The sequence below is a fragment of the Tupaia chinensis genome, unplaced genomic scaffold, assembly GCF_000334495.1.
Source record: "Tupaia chinensis unplaced genomic scaffold, TupChi_1.0 Scaffold000159_1, whole genome shotgun sequence".
Classification (NCBI taxonomy): domain Eukaryota; kingdom Metazoa; phylum Chordata; class Mammalia; order Scandentia; family Tupaiidae; genus Tupaia; species Tupaia belangeri.
Window position 1 is genome coordinate 5679984 of NW_006159630.1, and position 21358 is coordinate 5701341.

At 49.8% G+C, this 21358-nt stretch overlaps 1 protein-coding gene across 1 annotated transcript in view; it reads left to right on the forward strand.

Annotated features, from left to right (window-relative positions):
* QRICH2 (glutamine rich 2) overlaps window positions 1-21358 on the forward strand; it is a 33142-nt gene that overhangs the window by 650 nt on the left and 11134 nt on the right. The window contains exons 2-11 of the mRNA XM_027770774.1: window positions 14-166; window positions 288-380; window positions 1385-1444; window positions 1826-1933; window positions 10896-13467; window positions 14054-15481; window positions 16610-16695; window positions 19384-19481; window positions 19976-20090; window positions 21281-21294. Coding sequence (XP_027626575.1) covers window positions 14-166; window positions 288-380; window positions 1385-1444; window positions 1826-1933; window positions 10896-13467; window positions 14054-15481; window positions 16610-16695; window positions 19384-19481; window positions 19976-20090; window positions 21281-21294 — 4727 coding nt within the window. The remainder of the gene's footprint in view (window positions 1-13; window positions 167-287; window positions 381-1384; window positions 1445-1825; window positions 1934-10895; window positions 13468-14053; window positions 15482-16609; window positions 16696-19383; window positions 19482-19975; window positions 20091-21280; window positions 21295-21358) is intronic.

Genomic DNA, 21358 nt, shown 5'->3' on the forward strand with positions numbered 1-21358 from the left:
GCTGGGGAGCCAGGTGCAGGACCTGGGCCGGCAGGTGAAGGCCATCGGCGGCCGGGTGAAGGGCCTGCTGCAGCACTTGGCCTCGCAGGCCGGCGGGCTGGACGCGGGCGCCCGCGAGTGGGTGGACTTGAAGGACCTGGGCTCGCTGGAACCCGAGAAGTCACAGGTAGGGTCGACGGAGCCCGTGATGACCCAGGAGGTCGGAGTGGCGAAGGTGATTCCCGGCCCTCCCAGCGGCTGCGCGGGGAGGAGCCCAGGCCACACCCAGGCCCCGTTCTGCCTTTCAGGCCATGCAGCTGCTGCAGGACGTCATGCAAGACGTGAAGAAACTGAAAGAATCCCAGGAACGGGCACAGGAGTTCCTGCAGGGGAAGCCCCAGGTGGGGCACGAGCAACCGCACTCCCAGCTCCTCCTTCCTGCCCACTTACTCTGGGGTTCACCCCTCACTTATCAGACACCCATGGACCCTGAACTGCCCGCAACTTCTCAGAATATTCCTAGAACAAATAACCTTTAACAAAGATTAAAGGCATATGGCAGGTGCCAAAAGAAAAGGCCAGCCCAGAGGGGGGAGTTCAGTGGAGGCTGCGCCCCAGCCCGCTCCCTGTAAGGAAGAGCCCAGGCAGCTGCCAGCAGCCAGCAGTCCCCCTCCGGCTCTGGTCTCCTTGGGGGGAAACCCTGCCCTGGCTGATGCTCAGCCTGCAGGAGCCAGCCAGGGTGGACCGCGGGGAAGAGAGGCTATCAGGAAGAACGTCTAGGGAGAGGCCGAGAGGAGAGACTGCAGAAGGCAGGGAGAGCAGGCCCCAGAGGGACCCCTGGCTCCGTTCCCAGGCACCGTATCTGACACATACCTGCTTTTCTTTCACATTTGTTTAAGTGTGGTGGGGTTTGGCTTTTGCTTTTAGCTAATTTTGGGCTCTGGAGGTACAAGGAGCAGCCTGAGCCTTGGGGCTTGCTTGGTTCTCTGGAGGTGCTTGTCTCTTTAAAAGGCACAGATGTTCAGATGCCACTGAAGTGCCTGGTACTTTGTGTCCCTGAGAGGCCAGGTGGCCTGTCCCGCAGTACTGGATGTTTCATTAATGGCCAGAGCGACATGATTTGCAGGACTGGAGCTCCAGTCCCTGCGTTAATACTGACTCCAGTACCCTTGTCCCCACAGCCCCCACTTCCCCCCTCTCGCTGGTGAGAACCTGGCTTTACTGGCAGCTGTCCTTCAAGTAGGCGCCACGTACACGCCCCCTTTCCTCTTCTCCCTGCAACAAGCCAGCGTGTGTGCCTGTGTGTGTGCATGAGTGTGTGTGTGTGCATGTGTGTATGCCTGTGTGTGCATAGGGGACATACAGGAGGCTGCTGTGATCCTCCATCTCTGACCTCTTCTTCCAGGAGTTCCTCCAGCGGATTGGTCAACTAGAGAAGCTGGTCAAAGACCGAGATGAATTCCTGGTAATACTGGCCAGTTCTGTGGGGCAGGGCCCTCCAGAGGAGCGGGGGGTACAGAGGTGGGGGTGGTCGGCCTCCGTCTGGCCCTTTGTGCACACCCCACTGTGGATGTCCACGTCGCTCCAGGCAGGGCAGTGTGTGCCCTCTGCCCCTGTGGGCAGTGCCCCTAGATTGAGAGGCATCTTCTCCACCCTGCCCAGTGCTCTGTCAGGGGCTGGCATGGGACCAAGAATCAGTGGTCACAGAACAGTGGACTCCCCCTGGGGCGGGACTGTGGAAGGACCCACCTGGTCCCGCAAACTCACGCTGTTCCTAAAGTTTCCTGGGATCACACTAAAGTTATGTATGTGTGTGTGCACGTGTGTGTGTGGTCTGTCACGGCAGGATCAAGTGGGCCGGACGCTGAGTTTGGTTCCTGGTGAGGAAGCAACCATGGTCACCTGGGAGGAGCTGGAGCAGGCGATCACCGATGGCTGGAAGGCCTCACAAGCGGTGAGCAGATGGGGCACCCCAAGCCTCTCCCTGTCACTCTGCACAGCGTCCTGTTGAATGGACGTTCCTGATTTATTTCACCAGATCCATACGGTGGTGTCTGGAATGTTTACTCTGGTCTCCCAACAATTGCTCCAAGGTGACATTTGCGTGTGTGCACATAGGCTCAGTCCCTAGCTAGGAACATGTGATCTGGCGGCCGGATGGCCTTCCTGAATATCCTTCCAACAGACTCCCCCTAGCAGCAGCAGCGAGAGCTCATTTCCTGACATCCCCCCAAGCACTGCATGTCAGTACCCCATGTTTTGGGCGGCTCCGCCAGTTTGTCTGATAATATGTGAGTATAGCTTTCATTGTTTTGTAGCTTCCAGGGAAGATGGCCATGCTGCAGCCCGCTCCCTTTCTCCCTCCCGTCGGGATTTTTGGGCACATACACATGCAACCAGAGTGTTTTTTAAGCTGTCAGGTCCTGGATTTGAACTACACAGTCGGCCACATGGGATCTAGCACCTTAGTCATGATGCCATCAGCCCGCCCCATTTTTGTAGCTCTTTGAACTTCCTTTACAGTCTGCCCTAAAACGTACACTTCCCTTCACTACTAGAAAGTCAGGGTGACCACCCGTGGAAATTAACCTCCTCGGGGGATTCTTTTTCTTTCTTTCTTTTTTTTTTTTTTGGAGAGGTTTTTGCTATAGGGTACGTGCGCTTGCCAGAAAGACAGAGAGAGACAGAGAGACAGAAAGCGAGAAATCACCCCCCAGGGGGATGGCCACACTACAATCCCTTCTCCTCCATTCTCCTCTTGGGATCTTGGGCACGCACGCATGCACACGCGCCCGGCGTGAGTTTTAAGCCACCGGGTCCAGGACTCAAACTGCGGTTGACTACGTGGGAGTCCAGTGACATAGACATTACTCTAACTGCTGGTCCCCTCAAGGGATTCTTTTCTGATGGTGACTTTTATACACGGCATTGTCTGACGGCCCAGGAACTGCAGGGTGACTAAATCATTCTCAAGTCCCTGGCCACGTAATGGCTATGTTGCTGAACTCCCATGTAGTCGATCGTGGTTCAAGTCCCGGACCTAGTGGCTTAAACTCACGCCGGGTGCATGTGCATGTGTGCCCAAGATCCCGAGAGGAGAATGGAGGAGAAGGGATTGTGGCGTGACCATCCCTCCTGGGGGGTGATTTCTCGCTTTCTGTCTCTCTGTCTCTCTCTTCCTGGCGAGTACACACACCCTATATCAAAAAAACAAAAAACAAAAAACAAAGCAAAACATTCTAGGCGCATGTGCATGTGTGCCCAAAGCCCCAAGGGGAGAATGGAGGAGAAGGGATTGTGGTGTGGTCATCCCCCCAGCCGGTGATCTCTCACTTTCCCTCTCTCTGTCTGTCTCTCTCCAGTGAGAGTATGTTCCTTATAGCGAAACGAAAAATAACATATTTTTTAAAAAAGTAAACATTACAAGATGTTTGAGAAGCAAGTGACTAGGTTCTGGTGATGACAAGTTCAGCCGCTGCATAGGCCATACTGAAAAGCAACAGGGAGTGTCACCTCCTCAAGTCGGGCACATAGCACCCACCTCCTGGGACAACGTCACTTGCCTGCCTATCCTGTCCGGTGGGCCCTTTAGCGTACACATGAAATCAGGATTTTGACACAGAATGTTCCTGAGGTCAGTTCTGGGCTTGGGCAGACAGTGGTAACGTCCAGGTAAGTGTGCAGTGCACCTGTGTGTCGTGAGCAGAGAGCCAGGCGCAAGTGTAGGGGTGAGGACCGGGTGGTCGATGTGGAGGAGGAACATTTATTCAGTTAACCTGACTTCAGAAAGGGGTCGGTTGGCCACAGTTAAAAGCATTCAGTGCGTGTGCAAGAGGCCTGTCCGGGACTTGAACCTACAGACGGACATAAATCAGCTCTTTCCGAGGATCTGTTCAGACAGGCTTTTTTAGTATTTTTCTATGCAAAGATGCATCATGACTTTTCTTTCTTTTTTTTTTAGTGAGATTTTTGCTATAGGCACTTGTGCTTGCCAGAGAGACAGAAAAACAAAGTGAAAAATCACCCTCAGGGCGATGGCCATGTTGTAATCCCCTCTTCTCCATTCTCCTCTGGGGATTTTGGGTGGGCACACATGCACACACACCCAGTGTGAATTTGAAGCCCCCATGCCCAGGACTCAAGCCACAGTTGACTATGTGGGAGTCCAGCAATGTAACTATCATGCCATCTGCTGGTCATGTGTCATGACTTTTCTGACAATCCAATAATTCTCTTTTTTAAGAGAGAAATTTTTGCTATAGGGCACATGTACTCACTGGAGAAACAGAGACAGAGACAGAAAGTGAGAAGGCACCCCCCAGGGGATATGGCCACATCACAGTCCCTTCTTCTCCATTATCTTCTTGGGATTTTGAGCATGTATGCACACAAGCCCAGCTTGAGTTTCAAGCTGCCCGGTCTGGGACTCGAACTGCAGTCGGCCATGTGGGAGTCCAACAACATAACCATTATGCCATCTACTGGTCTCTCAACAATTCTTTTTTTTATTATTTTATTTAACTTTATTATTATTATTGTTATTATTTTCCAGTTTGATCAGACAGAGAGAGAGAAGGAAAGTGAGAAAGCAAGTTACCAGGTCCAGGACTCAAACTGTGGTCAGCCATGTGGGAGTCTAGCACCTTTAACCACCACACCACCTGTTGGTCCCCCCAATAGTTCTTAAAAATTAAAAATTTATAAGTATGAATATATATATATTTGGAGAGATTTTTGCCATAGGGCACGTGTGCTAATCAGAAAGACAGAGCGAGACAGTGAGAAATCACCCCCCAGGGGGATGGCCACGCCCCACTCCCTTCTTTTCCATTCTCCTCTTGGGATCTTGGGCATGCACACACACGTGCCGGTGTGAGTTTAAGCCACCAGGTCTGGGACTTGAACTGCGGTCAATGGCATGGGAGTTCAGTGACATAGCCATTATGCCAACTGATGATCCCTAAAAAAAACTTTTAAGGAGACATTTTTTGCTATAGGGTATGTATGCTCACCAGAGAGACAGAAAGTAAGAAATCACCCTCCAGGGGGGATGGCCATACCCTAATCCCTTCTCCACCATTCTCCTCCTCCTGGGATTTTGGGTATGCATGCACACATGCCTGGCATGAGTTTCAAGCTGCTGGGTCTGGGACTTGAACTCCAGTTGACTATGTGGGAGTCCAGCGATATAACTGTTACACCATCTGCTGCCCTCCACCCACCCATTTTTTAAAGCATCCTAGGAGGATGGAGAAATGGAGAAGAGCTTACCACGTGACCACGCTCCCTCTTTCTTTCTCTGACTCTCTGGCTCTCTAAGCACATGCACCCTCTGGCAAGTATATAAAAACGTAGAGTTTGTTTCTTCAATGAGCGAGAGAAACAGAAAGAGAGAGAACTTCCAACAAAGAGCCTTGGTCATGGGCACACACGTGCCTGGTGTGCTTGGGAGGTCTCTGGACAAGACCTGGAACCTTCTCATGAGGGTCAGCCTCACGGAGTGTTGCATTTTATCGCTGCTGCGCCACTGCCTGCCCCCCCCCCGCCTCCGCCACCCCATACACACACTTCTTTTAATGGTAAGAAAGAAAAACAGACTTCCTGAAACCAGGAAGACCCCACCTTTGAACTCTAGCCACAGAGGGAGGAAAAAGCTTCCTCGGTTTCCCGTTTCCCGTGACCAAAGTAATATGAGTGTCCCAGCTAACCCGGCTATGCCAGGCATGCGACAACGGCAGAATTGAACAATATTCCAGTGACCAGGTACTAAGTCCAAGGACGTTGAGGACAGATGTTTTTTGCATAAAAAGCATGCCCAAGATGGAGGACACTTTCTCTTCAAAGTTTTTGTAGCCTGACAATCTAAATAAAGTAGAAAACAAAAACTAAAACTCTTACTTGCCGACCTCAACTGAGAGAGAGGCGGTAAAACGTCTTTAGCGCACTGGACACGTTTTCAACACGGGGACTAGGTCCAGATCTCCCAGGAACTGTGAAGGCAAAGCTGGAGAGCAGGGCACATACTGACGGGCAAGTGGCTGCGACCTCTCTCTATGGGGTCGTCTCACATCAAATTACATTTTAGACAGTATTAGACAGCAAAGGCATTTTAGAAGTTTTCCTTTACGCGGTTGTGTTTCAAATCATTCAGGAGAACAGGCCAGCAGGTGGTGTGGTGCTAAGGGAGCTGAATACCAAACCCAAGAGGAGAGTGGAGAAGGGATTGTGGCGTGGCCATCCCCTGGGGTGGGGGTGATCTCTCACTTTCTCGTTCTCTCTACTCACGCCCTATGGCAAAAATCTTAAAAAAGAAAAAAAAAATCACTCAAGAGAAGAAAAGAATTACAAATAATACATCTAGGGAACCAGCAGTTAGCGTAATGGCTATGTCGCTGGACTCCCATGTAGTTGACCACGGTTCGCATCCCGGACCCGGTGGCTTAAAACTCACGCCGGGCGCGTGTGCGTGCGTGCCCAAGATCCCGAGAGGAGAATGGAGGAGAAGGGATTGCGGCGTGACCATCCCCCCTGGGGGGTGATTTCTCGTTTTCTGTCTCTCTCTCTCTCTCTGTCTGGCGAGCACACGCGCCCTATAGAGGAAAAAAAATAATAATACATCTATACACGCTTTTATTTTATTGTTTCTTAAACATAGATATATGTTTCTCTCGCCAGAAAGTGAGAGAAAGACCAAGCAACCCTGCCCGCCCCATGGCACATGGTCATTGTGATAATTTTTCCTTCATTTCTGAATCCCCTCAGGATTGTGGGACATTGCACCCAGTGTGTTTTCAAGACTTCGGGGCTGGGATTCAAACCGTGGTCAGCCGTGTGCAATCCAACTTTCTATGTGTAGCACTAACCCACGGCGCTAAAGGGCTGGTCCGTATTCTGTTATTTTTTTATTTTTTATTTTTGGAGAGATTTTCACTGTAGGGCGCGTGCACTCGCCAGACAGACAGAGAGAGACATGTCCTTTTGTTTCAGGCTGAAGAACTCCCTTTTGTATTTCTTTTAGTGCAGGCCTGTTAACAATGAATTCTTTCAGTTTTTGTTTATCAGGAAATGTCTTAGTTTCTCTTTCATTTCTGAAAGACAGTCATACATAAATTTTGCTAGGTAAGGAATTCTTACCTGGTTTTCTTTCATCACTTTGAATACATTATCCCACTGTCCTCCAAGGTTGCTTTTTAAAAAAATTTTATTTATTTATTTTATTCATTCATTTATTTTTTAAATTGACCAGAGAGAGAGAAAGAGAGAGAGTGTGTGTGTGTGAGAGAGAGAGGGAAAGTAAGAAAGCAAGCCCCCAGGTCTGGGACTCGAACTGTGGTCAACCATGTGGGAGTGTCCAGCGCCTTAACTACCACACCACCTGCTGGTCCCCTCCAAGGTTTTTGATGAGAAGTCAGCTTTTAACCTTACTGGGGATCCTGGGGCCAGCAGGTTGCATAGTAGCTAAGGTGCTGGACTCCCACATGGTCAGATGCAGTTCGCGTGCCGGACCTGGCAGCTTGATGCTCAGTCCAGGTGCATGTGCGCCCAAAATCCCAAGAAGAGAATGGAGAAGAGATTGTGGCGTGGACATTCCCTCTGGGGAGCACATGTGCCCTATAGCAAACATCTCTTAAAAAGCAAAACAAAAACACTCTAATCCTATTGGGGATCTCATATGCGATGAGTCATTTTTCTCTTGCTCTTTTCTAGATTCTCTCTGTTTGGGGACAGTGTGACTGTGAAGTGTCTAGGTGCGGATCTCTTAGTGTTTATATTATTTAGAGTTCATTGAACGTCTTGGACGTGTAGGTTAATGTTCTTAAGCAAACTTGGAAAGAGTTTGGCCATTACTCAAATACTTTTTTTCTGCACCTTTCTCTTTCTCTTCTTTTTCTGGGGCTTCCATCATATGTATAGAAGTAGGCTAAATAATGACTCTCCAAGTATAGCCATGTCCTGATCCCCAGAGCTTATGGATATGTTACCTCTCATGGCAAAGGGACTTCACAGAAGTGAGGTAACCATTATGCCATCTATTGGCCCCTCAGTTTCGATTTCCTTCATCAAGAACTATAAGAGAATAAAACTGTCGAGACCAGCAGCTGGCGTAATGGCTATGTCGCTAGATTCCCATGTTGCTGACCATGGTTCGAATCTCAGACCCAGTGGCTTAAACTCATGCCAGGTGCGTGTGTGCCCAAGATCCCGAGAGGAGAATGGAGGGGAAGGGATTACAGCATGGTCATCCGCTCTGGGGGGTGATTTCTCGCTTTCTGTCTCTCTGTCTCTCTCTGTCTTTCTGGTGAGTGTACGCGTCCTATAGCAAAAACCTCTCCAAAAAAAAAAAAAAAGTATTATTTTAAGCCACTAAATTTCTGGTAATGTCTTATAGGAACAATATCCCACTGGTCCTAAGGCTCTGTTCATTTTTTCTATTATTTTTTTCTTTATGTTCCTCAGACTAAATAATCTCAACTGGTCTATTTTCAAGGTTGCTGATTCTTCTAGCTCAAATCTACTGTCGAGCCTCTCTAGTGAATTTTATTGTACTTTTAAAAACTTTGCTGGAAGGTGTCTGTGTTCACCAGAGAGAGTGAGGGAGAGGGGAAAAACTCCCTAATGGGATATGAAATCCCTTCTTGTAGGGATTTTGGGCATGCATGCATACATGCCCAGTGTGTATTTCAAGATGTTGGGGCCAGGATTTGAACTGTGTGATTGGTCATGTGAGATCCAGTACCCATAACCACCAGGCCATGGGGCCAGCCTGAGAGAGGTATTTTTTATAGCATCTTACCGCCTCACCGTCCTTACTACTCCAGCCTCCCAGTAAGTCTGGGACCACAGGCATGTGCCACCATACCTAGCCCGTTAAGGTTGGGCCAAAACAAAACCCAGGTCTTTGATGGAGCTTCAGGCATCATGCGGCAGTGCCCCCCGACCCCCCGCTTGTGCTACCACATTTGCTTTTTCCAGAACCTGTTCCTGCTGTTAAGTGACACGTGACTCTGCATTGTACATGCGTGAGAGTAGTTCCCAAAGCTAATGGAAAATTGGAATGTATGTTTATTGGGTCAGTCAGATGGTGTGAAGGTTAAGATGGCGGGGTCCCACATGGCTAGTTCTGTGGTGGGAGTCCTAGACCTGGTAGCTTGAAAAACATGCCAGGCATGTGTGTGCGCATGCCTAAAATCCTGAGAGGAGAATGGAGGAGAAGGGAATGCAGTGTGGCCACCCTCCAGGGGGTGATTTCTCACCATCCCTCTCTTTCTCTTCAGCAAGTGCATGCACCCTAAAGCAAAAGGAAAAAATAAGATAAAAATAAATGAGTTTATTGTGGTGCAAAAACTGTGAGACCCATACATATTTTTTTCATAATACGCATTTTCACTCGCCTTTTTGACTACTCATATATATTTGAAATTATATGACAGCTCACAGATGCTGTTTATATTTTTACACTTTTTTCTCTCTCATTTTATTTTGGATAGTTTCTCTTGCTATGCCTTCAAGTTCTATAATTTTTTATTCTCCAGTGTCTACTCTGTTATTAATTTCATTTCAATGTATTTTTCATCTCAGACATTATCACTTTTATTTCCATAAATTCAACATAGGTTATTTTTAAAGAGGTTTTTCCGTAGGGTGTATACACTCACTGGAGAGAGAAACAGACACAGTGAGCGGGAAATTGGGAAACCACCCACGGAGGGGGATGGTCACACTACAGTCCCTTCTCCATTCTCCTCTTGGGATCTAGAGTGTGCACGTACACATGCCTGATATGATTTTCAACCCACCAGGCCTGGGACTTGAACTATGGTCAGTCATGTGGGAGTCCAGTGATGTAACCACTACACCATCTGCTGGTCCCCAACATAGGTCTTTTGAAAATATCTTCCCTGTTTCTCCCTTTCCTCCTTTTAAATTTTACAACAGGTCATGTGCACTTGCTGGAGAGAGACAGAGGGAGGGAGTAATACATTTGTACTTTAATTCTATTTTCCAGGGAAAAATTTTTTTTGGAAATTTTTTTGCTATAGGGCATGTGTGCCCGCTGGAAACACACAGAGAGAAAGTGAGAAATCACTGCCCGGGGAGGATGGCCACACCACAATCCCTTCTCCTCTCAGGATTTTGAGCATGCATGCACACGCACCGGCGTGAGTTTCAAGCCACTAGGTCTGGGACTTGAACTGCAGTTGGCCATGTGGGAGTCCAATGCCTTAACTACTATACCACCTGCTAGCCCCTCCATAAATGTTTTTTAAGTCCCATCGTATGGGTTACTTACCCTCTAGAGTACACTTTTTCCAGCAGCAATGGGCCAATAATGGGGTGGACATCATTTATAGACTCAATGGAAGCCCATAGGATCACTGGTGTTTAGCAGTTTCTCATGCCCCCCCCTTTTTTAAATTTGCTCTAGGGCACATGCACTGGCCCAGGAGAGAGACAGAGGGGGAGGGGAAGTGAGAAAGCACCCACACCCCCCAGGGGGATGACTACACTGTAATTACTTCTCCATTCTCTCAGGATTTTGAGCACACATGCCCACACATGTATCTGGCATGTTTTTCATGCAGCTGTATCTGGGATTTGACCCACATGTTCTTGGCCATGTGGACTCCAATTGCCCCAGCTACCGTAACACCTGACTGGTCTCTCTCCTATCTTTTGTGAAGGAACTTACATGTTATCCTACTGTTCGCAAATGTGCGGATTCTCAAACATCTGGAGACCTATCCTTCAAGATTGCTGAGGCCTTTCTTCATGTTCAGCTCAGCTTTTAGAGCAGAAAGTGTTTTCTTCAAGGGCCCTAAAGTATCCCAGTCAGATATCCCAGAGTTCTTTCCCTCCAAGCCTTACAGTGAGTATTTAGGTTTGTTGTTACTGATCTCCTCCTCCTCTCCCACCAGGGCTCAGACACATCGACAGGACTTCCTAAGCACAGAAGGCAGACCTCCTTGACGTCAAATGACGCAGGTCCTGGTGGAGTCTTCACCAAGTATCCAAGTACTGACCAGACTCCGGATTCTGCCAGTGGGTTGGGCCCAGATCAGACCTTATCAGGATCCAGCGGCACCGGATACCCCTCTGAGGGGGTCACTAGTGGAGAACGAAGCAGGGACCCTTCTGCTACTGGTTTTTCTAGTAGAGACCAGCACCCAAGGGCCCATGATGAAGCTGGCACACCAAGACAATACCAGCCTCCTGCATCCCAGCTCAGGGAGTCAGATCGGCACAGAAGAAAGCAACCTACCCCAACACATCCGAGAAGAGACGAACGAGATTTACGCCTTAGCCCAGCTCAACAAGACATAACCTCAGCCAGAGAATGGCATGATCGCGTGTACCCAGAGTCGCATGGTGGGCCCATCGGCCAGGGCCAAGTCTATCCAAGGCCAGGTTACCATGGATTAGGACCATCTGGCATGGGCCAGCCTGGAGTGCTATATCCTACCGCTTATCCACATGGTGTGGTACCCATCAGCATGGGTCAGCTTGGTGTGATACCACCTGAAACGGATGAGCAAGCATTGGGGTCACTTGGCATAGGTCAACATGGTGTGGTACCACCACTGGTACCTGGCAGAGATCAGCAAAGATTGGAAATACCAAGTACAGGCTTACATGGTATGGTTCCACTCAGCACATATCAGCACGGTGTGGTATTTCCTGGCACAGATCAACGTGGCATGGAACAGCCTGGCATACAGAGTGGAATGGGACCACTTGGCATGGATCAGCGTGGATTGATACCACTTGGCATGGGCCAGCATGGATTTGTATTAGGCCAAGATCAGCATGGACTTGTACCCCCTGGCATGGGTCAGCAAGGACTGGGACTGGCTCGTGTAGATCGGCACGGATTAGTTCCACCTCTTACAGATCAGCACAGATTGGTGTCACCTGCATTGATGCAAGTTAGTGCAGATCAGCAAGGTGCCATACAGCCCCATTTGGAAACACCTGGCTTTATACAACCTGGCTCAGAGTGGCATGATTTCATTCAGCCTGGTGCCTTTCAGCCTGGCTTGGTCCAACCTGGTGCAGATCAGCCTGGTGTGGTGCAACCTGGTACAGATCAGAGTGGTTTGGCACAGCCTGGCACAGATCAGTCTGCTGTGGTACAACCTGGTGCAGAGCAGCGTGGTTTGGTGCAGCCTCGTGCATATACACCTGGTTTGGTGCAACCTGGCTTAGTTCAGCATGGTTTGATCCAGCCTGGAATGGATCAGCATGATTTGGTACAACCTGGCACGGATCAGCCTGGTTTGATGCAGCCTAGTGCAACTCAACCTGGTTTAATACAGCCTGGCACAGACCAACAAGGTGTTGTGCAGCCTGGTGCAGGTCAGCCTCATTTGGTCCAGCCTGGCACATCTCTTAATTTGGCACAATCTGGTGTAAGTCAGCCTGGTTTGGTACAGTCTGGTGCATATCTACCTGGTTTGACCCAGCCTGGTGTATATCCACCTAGTTTGGCACAACTTGGTGCAGGCCAGGTTGGTTTGGTGCAGCCTGGTGCGTATCCACTTGGCTTGGTGCAGCCTGGTGCAGATCAGTTTGGTTTGGCACAGCCTGGCACAGACCAGCCTGGTGTAGTGAAACCTGGGGCAGAGCAGCGTGGTTTAATGCAGCCTCGTGCATATACACCTGGTTTGGTGCCTGGTATAGATCAGCATGGTGTGGCCCACCCTAGGATGGATCAACATGGTCTGGTGCAACCTGATGTATATCCTACTGGTTGGGTACAGCCTGATGCATATCCATCTGGGTTGGTGCAGCCTGGAACATATGTATCTGGTTTGATCCAGCCTGCTACAGATCCACGTGGTTTGGTCCAGTCTGGTGTAGGTCGAGGTGGTTTGGTTCAGCCAGGAGTTGACCAACGTGGTTTTGTGCAGCCTGGTGCAGATCAGCGTGGTTTGGTGCAACCTGGTACAGGTCAGCTTGATTTGATGCAACCTGGAATAGATCAACGTGGTTTGGTGCAACCTGTTGCAGGCCAAGTTGGTATGGTACAACCTTTTGCAGGCCAAGTTGGTATGGTACAACCTGGTTCAGATCAGCGTAGTTTGGTGCAACCTGTTGCAGGCCAAGTTGGTATGGTACAGCATGGAATAGGTCAGCGTGGTTTGGTGCAGCCTGGTGTAGGCCAGGTTGGTATGTTACAACCTGGAATGGATCAGCATGGTTTGGTGCAGCCTGGTACAGGCCAGGTTGGTATGATACAACCTGATGCAGATCAACGTGGTTTGGTTCAACCTGAAATGGATCAGTATGGTTTGGTCCAGCCTGGAATGGATCAGCATGGTTTGGTGCAACCTAGTGCAAGCCAAGTTGGTATGGTGCAACCTGGTGTAGATCAGCGTGGTTTGCTTCAACCTGTTGCAGGTCAAGTTGGTGTGGTACAACCTGGTGTAGATCAGCGTGGTTTGCTTCAACCTGGTGCAGGTCAAGTTGGTATGGTGCAACCTGGTGCAGGTCAGGTTGGTATGGTGCAACCTGGTACAGGCCAAGTTGGTATGGTACAACCTGGTGTAGATCAGCGAGGTTTGCTTCAACTGGGTGCAGGTCAGGTTGGTATGGTGCAACCTGAGTTCACTCCAACCTAGTGCAGGTCGAGTTGGTATAATGCAACCTGTTGCAGGTCAGGTTGGTATGGTGCAACCTGGTGCAGGTCAAGCTGGTGTGGTGCAACCTGGTGCAGATCAGCATGGTTTGCTTCAACCTGGTGCAGGTCAAGCTGGTATGGTACAACCTGGTGCAGATCAGCGTGATTTGCTTCAACCTGTTGCAGGTCAAGCTGGTATGGTGCAACCTGGTGCAGATCAGCGTGGTTTGCTTCAACCCGTTGCAGGTCAATCTGGTATCATGCAACCTGGTGCAGATCAGCGTGGTTTGCTTCAACCCGTTGCAGGTCAAGCTGGTATCATGCAACCTGGTGCAGATCAGCGTGGTTTGCTTCAACCCGTTGCAGGTCAAGCTGGTATCATGCAACCTGGTGCAGATCAGCGTGGTTTGCTTCAACCTGTTGCAGGTCAAGCTGGTATCATGCAACCTGGTGCAGATCAGCGTGGTTTGCTTCAACCTGTTGCAGGTCAAGCTGGTATCATGCAACCTGGTGCAGACCAGCGTGGTCTGATTCAACCTGTTGCCAGTCAAACTGGTATGGTGCAACCTGGTACAGATCAGCGTGGTTTGATGCGACCTGTTACAAGTCAAATTGGTATGGTGCAACCTGGTGCAGATCAGCGTGGTTCAGTGCAACCTGGCGTAGGCCAAGTTGGTATGATGCAACCTAGTGCAGGTCAGCGTGATTTGGTCCAGCCTAGTACAGATGCTCGTGGTTTGGTTCAACCTGGTGTATACATGCCTGGTTTGGTTCGGCCCGGTGCATATCCTACTGGTTTGGTACAACCTGGTGCCTATCCACTTGGTTTGGTAAAACCTGGTGCCTATCCACCTAGGTTGGTACAACCTGGTACCTATCATGGTTTGGTACAACCTAGTGCCTATCCACCTGGCTTGGTACAGCCTGGTGCAGTCCAGCGTGGTTTAGTGCAACCTGGTGTCTATCCTTATGGTTCGGTTCAGCCTGGTACAGATTCACAAGGTTTGTCTCAGCCTGGTACCTATCCTCGTGGTTTGACTGAACCTGGTGCCTATCCACGTGATTTGGCACAGCCTGGAATGGATCAGCGTGGTGTGGGACAACCTGGTGCAGATCAGAGAGGCTTGATAGCACCAGGCACACAGCTTCGTGGCTTTCCAACATTCCAGGCAGATCCTCAGACTTTTGTATCACCATACCCATATCAACCTGGTGTTATACCTCCTATCAGACCACAGCATGGCCAAGTGTCACCACTCCTAGCCAGTAAGAGTTTGATACTGCCAGGTATAGACCAAAGAGGTCTGGTATTGCCAGAAATTTATCAGCGAGGTTTGACACTTCCTGGCACAAATCAGCGTGGCCCAACACCTTTAGGCACGCGTTTGGGATCTGTACGCCCAGATCAACCACAGTTGGTAACACCTAGCCCAGATCAGCAAGGCCAAGAACATCCAGGTACAGATCAATATGGCCATGCATATCCTGTCTCAGACTACCGTGGCCAGATGTATCCTGGCTATGGTGGTCCAGGGTATCCAAGTGCCAATCAGTATGACCAGGTAGATTTGGATCCAAATAGAATATATGCCTCAAGTCGGCCCGGAATTCCTGCTCAGACTGTCCCGGGCCAAGATGTTACTTTTCCAGACTCAGTTAGCTATCTCCACCAAGCCCCATCAGAAAAAAGTGAGGTCCAGGGTGAGCGTCGCGATTCACTGGAAAAAGTGGCTCCCAGCTTCCCCCTGGCTGTGGAAACATTACGTCTGATTGGAGAACTCACTGGACTTTATGTGGAGCTAAAGGAGAATATGAAGGATCTGGACGAGGAGCAAGCCGGCCAGACTGACCTAGAGAAGATACAATACCTCCTTGCACTCATGGGTGGGTACCGCTTGCCCACAGAGGAGAGAAAGTCTTAGTTCCAAGTTGATGTCACTGTTTTCCCCCCGACCACCACTCCTGGCTGCTGGCCCTGTTCCTCCATGTCTGAAAATACCATGTCTATCCGTTTTCTTTTTTAATGATAGAAAGTGTATGTGTCCATAAGAGAGAGAGACAGAAAGCACCCTTGGCATGGTCTTGTCATGCCACCGTGCCCTTTCCTCAGCCCTCCAGCTCCTTGGGATCCCGGGTGCCTTCTTACCTTCCTGTATGTTTTGGAGCTGACCCAGGGATTTAAACCCACGGTTAGCTGATGGCTCCCAGCCTCGCAGGGCACTATGTCCCTGCTGCACTGCAGGGGCTGAGCCAGCATGTCCCTGTGTAATCAGTCCAGGTTCTCCCATAGCCTTCAGGGTCCAAACGAATAAGTGGGCCAAGGATGGAATGAAACCAGCGGGGTCAAAAGGCCTCCAGAGAGGAATAAAGCAGGCTCTTTGCTTTCGCCAGACTCCCTGGAAACAGCCAAGGAGCACATTGGGCTTAGGGAAAGCAATTGCATTAGGAGGTGGGCGGGCAGAGAGAACGTGGAGGGATTAAACTTACTGTTTGCCCATTCACAACTGTAGACCCAGAGGGTAATCGAGATTTTGGAGGTGGGTGGAAATGACTGGTCAGGTGTCCAGTTATGGGCAAGGGATGGTCTCGCTCCCTCCGTCCCCTCCCCTCCCCTCCACCACTGGAAAGAGCAGAATAAAGTGACATGTCTTTTTTTTTTTTTTGAGGTTTTTGCTACAGGACATGTGCACTTGCCAGAAAGGCAGAGAGAGACAGAGAGACAGAAAGCGAGAAATCACCCCCCCGGGCATGCTGCAATCTCTTCTCCTCCATTCTCCTTTTTGGATCTTGGGCACACACGCACATGTGCCTGGTGTGAGTTTAAGCCACTGGGTCTGAGACTTGAACCACAGTCGAGTACATGGGACTCCATAGCCATTACGCCAACTGCCGGTCCCAGTGATATGTCTTGTTATTCTCTGGGGCAGCTTCATCACGTGGGAGTTGGAAATGGAGACTGAGAGCACAGTAGAGATCTAACCTCCCTGACAATGACACTTCCATTTTCCACAGTCAAAAAGTCCATACCCCCTGACCTGCAGGAACAGCTGAAGACCTTAAAGAGCTTGACCAAAGAAGTTCGGCAGGAAAAAGCCAAAGTAAGTCTGGGAGGGCCGACTTCCTTTGGTTTTGGCTGTGATGGTAGCCATGTCCGCCAGTGTTTCCATGGCTTACACGGCCTCTCCGTATCTCATTCTTACCTCATTGGGTCTCCGCGGTCCCCTCGGATCTGAACTGCATCTCAGGTATCATTGTGCTCACTTCCTGCATTTAGAAGCTGGCGCCACAGCTGCTAAGAGTCAGCTGAGGACATAGCGAGGCCTCTGCTCCCTGCATTACAGGGGACACTCTGGAGCCCAGGTGGTGAGACATTTGGGGGCCAGAGAGCCTTGCAGGGGGCTGCCAGGGCTTCAGCTGCTCTTTTTTTTTTTTTTTTTTTTTTACTGTGTCTGGTATCTATTCCTTTCTATGCCTCCCCCATTTTATTGTTTCACTAAATATCTTAATAAATCTAAATATTTTCAATAGCAAGCACAGCTGATATGTACATATCCGTGAACACAAGTCTGACTTTAGGCATAAACAAACCTCAGTGAATAGAATGAACATACTATAAAGTAGCACCTAACTAGGGCTATATAGCTTAACTGCAGTCATCAAATAGGTATTTCTAATGCCTTTTTTTTTTCTTCTGAAAATTTTTTTTTTATTAATTTACATTCATTCCCTGAGCATCATCACAACATTCTAAATGTGGTTTCCCATCTAGAATATACTATATAGTGGCTTAATAATGCATGTTATCATCCATAATATTCCATTTCTACTTTCATATATATGTTTTTTTACCCCATGTCTAGCCCTCTGCCCTATTCCACTCTCTTATTACACTATCTCTGCTGTCTACAGTTGTCTTCAATCCCTTTTCCCCCAACATTTCGTTGGTCACACAATATCATAAGTAATCTAACTACTTTCAATAGCAAGATCAGCCGATGGTTTCAAGAAAAGCAGTTTTGAACTGGTAAGGATATTTCTTTGAAACTTAAAGCCTAGAAACAGGTTAGTATTCTGTTCAAATAGTCGGAACATGAATCTATTGATAGCTGAAGACAGGACAAAAGTCCTTAAAACCAGACAACAAAGCTTAGAAGAAAAGCAGCAATATTTTAGTCAAGTCGTAGAATACTGTTTCATCAGTTCAGTCTCATGTACTTAATCTTTCTTCTGTATCTGTTGAGGTTCGATGTTCCAGATTGAAATCTGGGATGTAATACTCAACTCCAGCTTTTGGCCCTACAATTAAGTTGCCCATTTTCTTAGTTTCTGAACTCTTATTTCTGTGTGTCTGCATTTAATTTTACTGACATAGCACTCCCTTAAGAACTTCTTGGAGATCCGGTCTGGTGCTGGTAAATTCTTTCAGGTTTTGTTTATCTGGGAAAGTTCGTGTCTTTTCTTCCCAAATGAACGATAACCTTGCTGGGTACAGAATTCTCGGTTGAAATTGCTTTTCCCTTAATACTTTGAATACATTTTCCCATTCTCTCCTCGCTCTCATTGTTTCCGATGAGAGGTCTGCCGTTAGTCTGATGGGATACCCTTTGTAGGTAACTTGCCTTTTTTCTCTTGCCAGTCTTAGTATCTTGTCTTTGTCTGTGGTTTTGGTCAATCTGGCTATAATGTGTCTTGGAGAAGATCTTCTTGGGTTGATTCTATTTGGGGTCCTCTGTATTTCTTGGGACTGAATCTTTGAGTGCCTCTCCAGGTTTGGAAAATTTTCTTGTAAGATTTCATGGAATAGATTATCAATGCCCTTATGAGTCTCTTCACCTTCTGGGATGCCTATTATCCGGATGTTTGGACGTTTGATGGTATCTAGTACTTCTCGCATATTATTCTCAAATTTTTGGGCCATTTTCTCAGTCTTCGCGGTGGATTTTTCTAGGCCAACCATTTTCTCTTCTACATTAGAGATTCTATTTTCTGTATGATCTAGTCTGCTTTTAATACTTTCAAGGGAGATTTTGACTTCTTGTATTATAGCCTTCATCTCTAACAGTTCCATCTGATTCTTTTGTAAAGTGTGAAATTCCTCTTTTAGATCTAGCATGAATTTCCTCACCTCCTGGAACTCTTCAACTCCTTTGTCCTTCCTCTTCAGCAGTTCCTTGTCTCCCTTCTCTTCCATCTCCGTTAGCTTTGCCATTATGAACGTTCTGAATTCTTTATCAGACATTTCCATGATTTCCATTGAACTGTGTGTGGATAAAGAGGAGCTATCCTTTTCCCTTGTGGGGGAGGTATTTTCCTGCTTCCCCATATTTCTTGTGGTCCTGCAGCGATTTCTAGTCATCTGGTGGATGATCAGTTTCTTCCCAAACTTGGAAGTTCAATCACGCGAGTTTTGGATGCTGGAGGCCCAGTTATCAGTGGGACATCTTCCTTTCTCCCCAAATGGCTAGATCACAGGAGCCATGGAGCTGTCTGTCTCTTGAAGAAGGGCTGTTCACATGAGTTTTGGATGCTGGAGGCCCAGTTATCAGTGGGACATCTTCCTTTCTCCCCAAATGGCTAGATCACAGGAGCCATGGAGCTGTCTCTCAGCTGCTCTTCTAATGCCAGCTGTCTACATCCGTGGTGGGTGGCTGTCTGCAAGGGGTGCTGAGCACAGTCAGAAAAGGCCGAGTTGGGATCAGGGCATGGGAGGGGCTTGCTTGTGCTGCAGGGGTGCATTCAGGACCCAGAGAGCTCAGACCGCCTGACTTCCTCCATTGGGTTTGTAGCTGGAGAAGATGCAAAGGCTCCTGGAGACCGAAGCGGTGCAAGAAGGAGGGAAGGAGGTGAAAACTGGCCAGCTGAGCCTGCAGCTGGGCGTCCTCAGGTATAGTCCTTGCACGGGCAGCTGGGCGTCCCCGGGTACGGCCCCTGCACGGGCAGCTGGCATCCTAGCCTCACACATTCTCAGCCAAGGAGCGCCAGTGGCCTTGGTCATGCCCCTCGCTGACCCCTGCCCTGCCCCGGGGCACATCATGTCACCCATGCCATGTGAGGCTCTGGCAGTTTTCCCAGGCTCCTGAGAAAGCTCAGCACCAGGGCCCAGAAGGGCTAAAAGTGGCTCCTTGCCCCGACGTCTCTGGAGGCCGAAGGCAACCACCCAGGCCTCTCTGCTTCTGTGCCCAGTCCCACTACCCAGCAGCCTCTCAGGCCAGCACACTGGGCACTCACCTCTGGCAGAGAGCAGGCCCCAGGTGCCCTAGACAGGGCCAGCTAGAGGGCGGAGAGGGATCTGCCTCCCCCCTTGGCCAGGTCACTCACTGGTGGGCCCAGGCCAGTGGGCGGGCAGTGGAGCCCGGCGATCTGTTCGCATCCCTGCAGGGTCACCGTGGCTGACATAGAGAAGGAGCTGGCTGAGCTGAGGGAGAGCCAGGAGCGGGGCAAGGTCACCATAGAAAATTCGGTCTCTGAAGCCTCCCTTTACCTGCAGGAGCAGGTGAGGACTACACTCTTCCGTTGAGGGACCCGGGGCCCTTTCCATAATTCACTGCCAGTGTTGGGGGCAGCCCTACCCTTACTGCTCGTCAGGGATCAGGCCCCACAGCCTCCCCTCAGTATGTGCGTGTGGGTGTGTGTGTGTCTAGGATTCAACCCTCTGGATCCAGAGCAGCTCTGAGGCCACAGAGACGTGGGAAGGGAGAGCAGCCCTTCAAGGGAAACTCCCGTCCTGTCTTGCCTTTCCTTTTTATTTTTCAGTGCTTTAATTTTAGTTTGCCATAGGGCACGTACACTTACCGGAGATAGAGAGAGGGAGAGGGAAAGTGAGAAACACCTCCAGGGCCATGGCCACACCGCGCCACCCCCTCTGTCCTCCTCCTGGGATTTTGGGCACACACGCACATGCGCCAGTGAGCTCAGGCAGCGGGAGGCGTGCCGAGTGTCGGGAGCTGGCAGAGGGAGCTTCCGGGCCACAGGGGGTGGCCAGGGAGACCACTCACTCTCTCTCTGTGCCTGTTGTTATGTGTGTCTGTGTCCCTCCCCTTCTCCATCCCTCTCAGCCTCCCCACAGCTCTCCTCTCTGCTACTCTCAGTCAACTTCCCGATCGTGCACACACAAAGTGTGGGCCCCAAGTCCTGCAAAACCTTTTCTGCGTCATCACCTCCCTACCAGGAGAGGGGGACTCAGGTGGGCCAGGCCCTCTCGCGAGCCAGGCTCCCTGTCCCAGGTGTCCAACCCACCTAGGGCATAGTTGCCCCTGACCTGCTGTCCACCTGGCACCCAGCACTTGTGGTAACAAACTGGGACCGTGGGACAGAGGACGGCAGAGGGCCAGGCTGGGCAGCTCTTCCCAGAAGTGGTTTGTAGCCACCTGGACCATGGGAGACCCCGGAGCAGGGTTAAAACTTGTCACATTCTTTTATTGTGAGCTTTTTATATTCTGGGTGAGACAGAGCACATGTGAACGCACCCTCCACAGCCCTAGTGCCTAGAGGGGGGCCTGCGTGTCGTAAGGGTCCCCAAAATGTTTACGGGCTGATTAACGGACGGCATTCTTTTAGGGTTCAGCTGGAGGAGATAGGTTCTCCCACTGGGCCAATGGGATGGTTGGAGAAAGCCTGTCTCCTGCAAGGGCTCCGTCCGCACTGATGACCGACTGCCCGAGAACCCCGGTCACTAGTTAACAGACAGACGTGCTACAGTGCAGGGGAGAGGCAGAGCGCACATGCCAGGGCCGATTCGCCTCCCCTCCCACCCTGACCGCT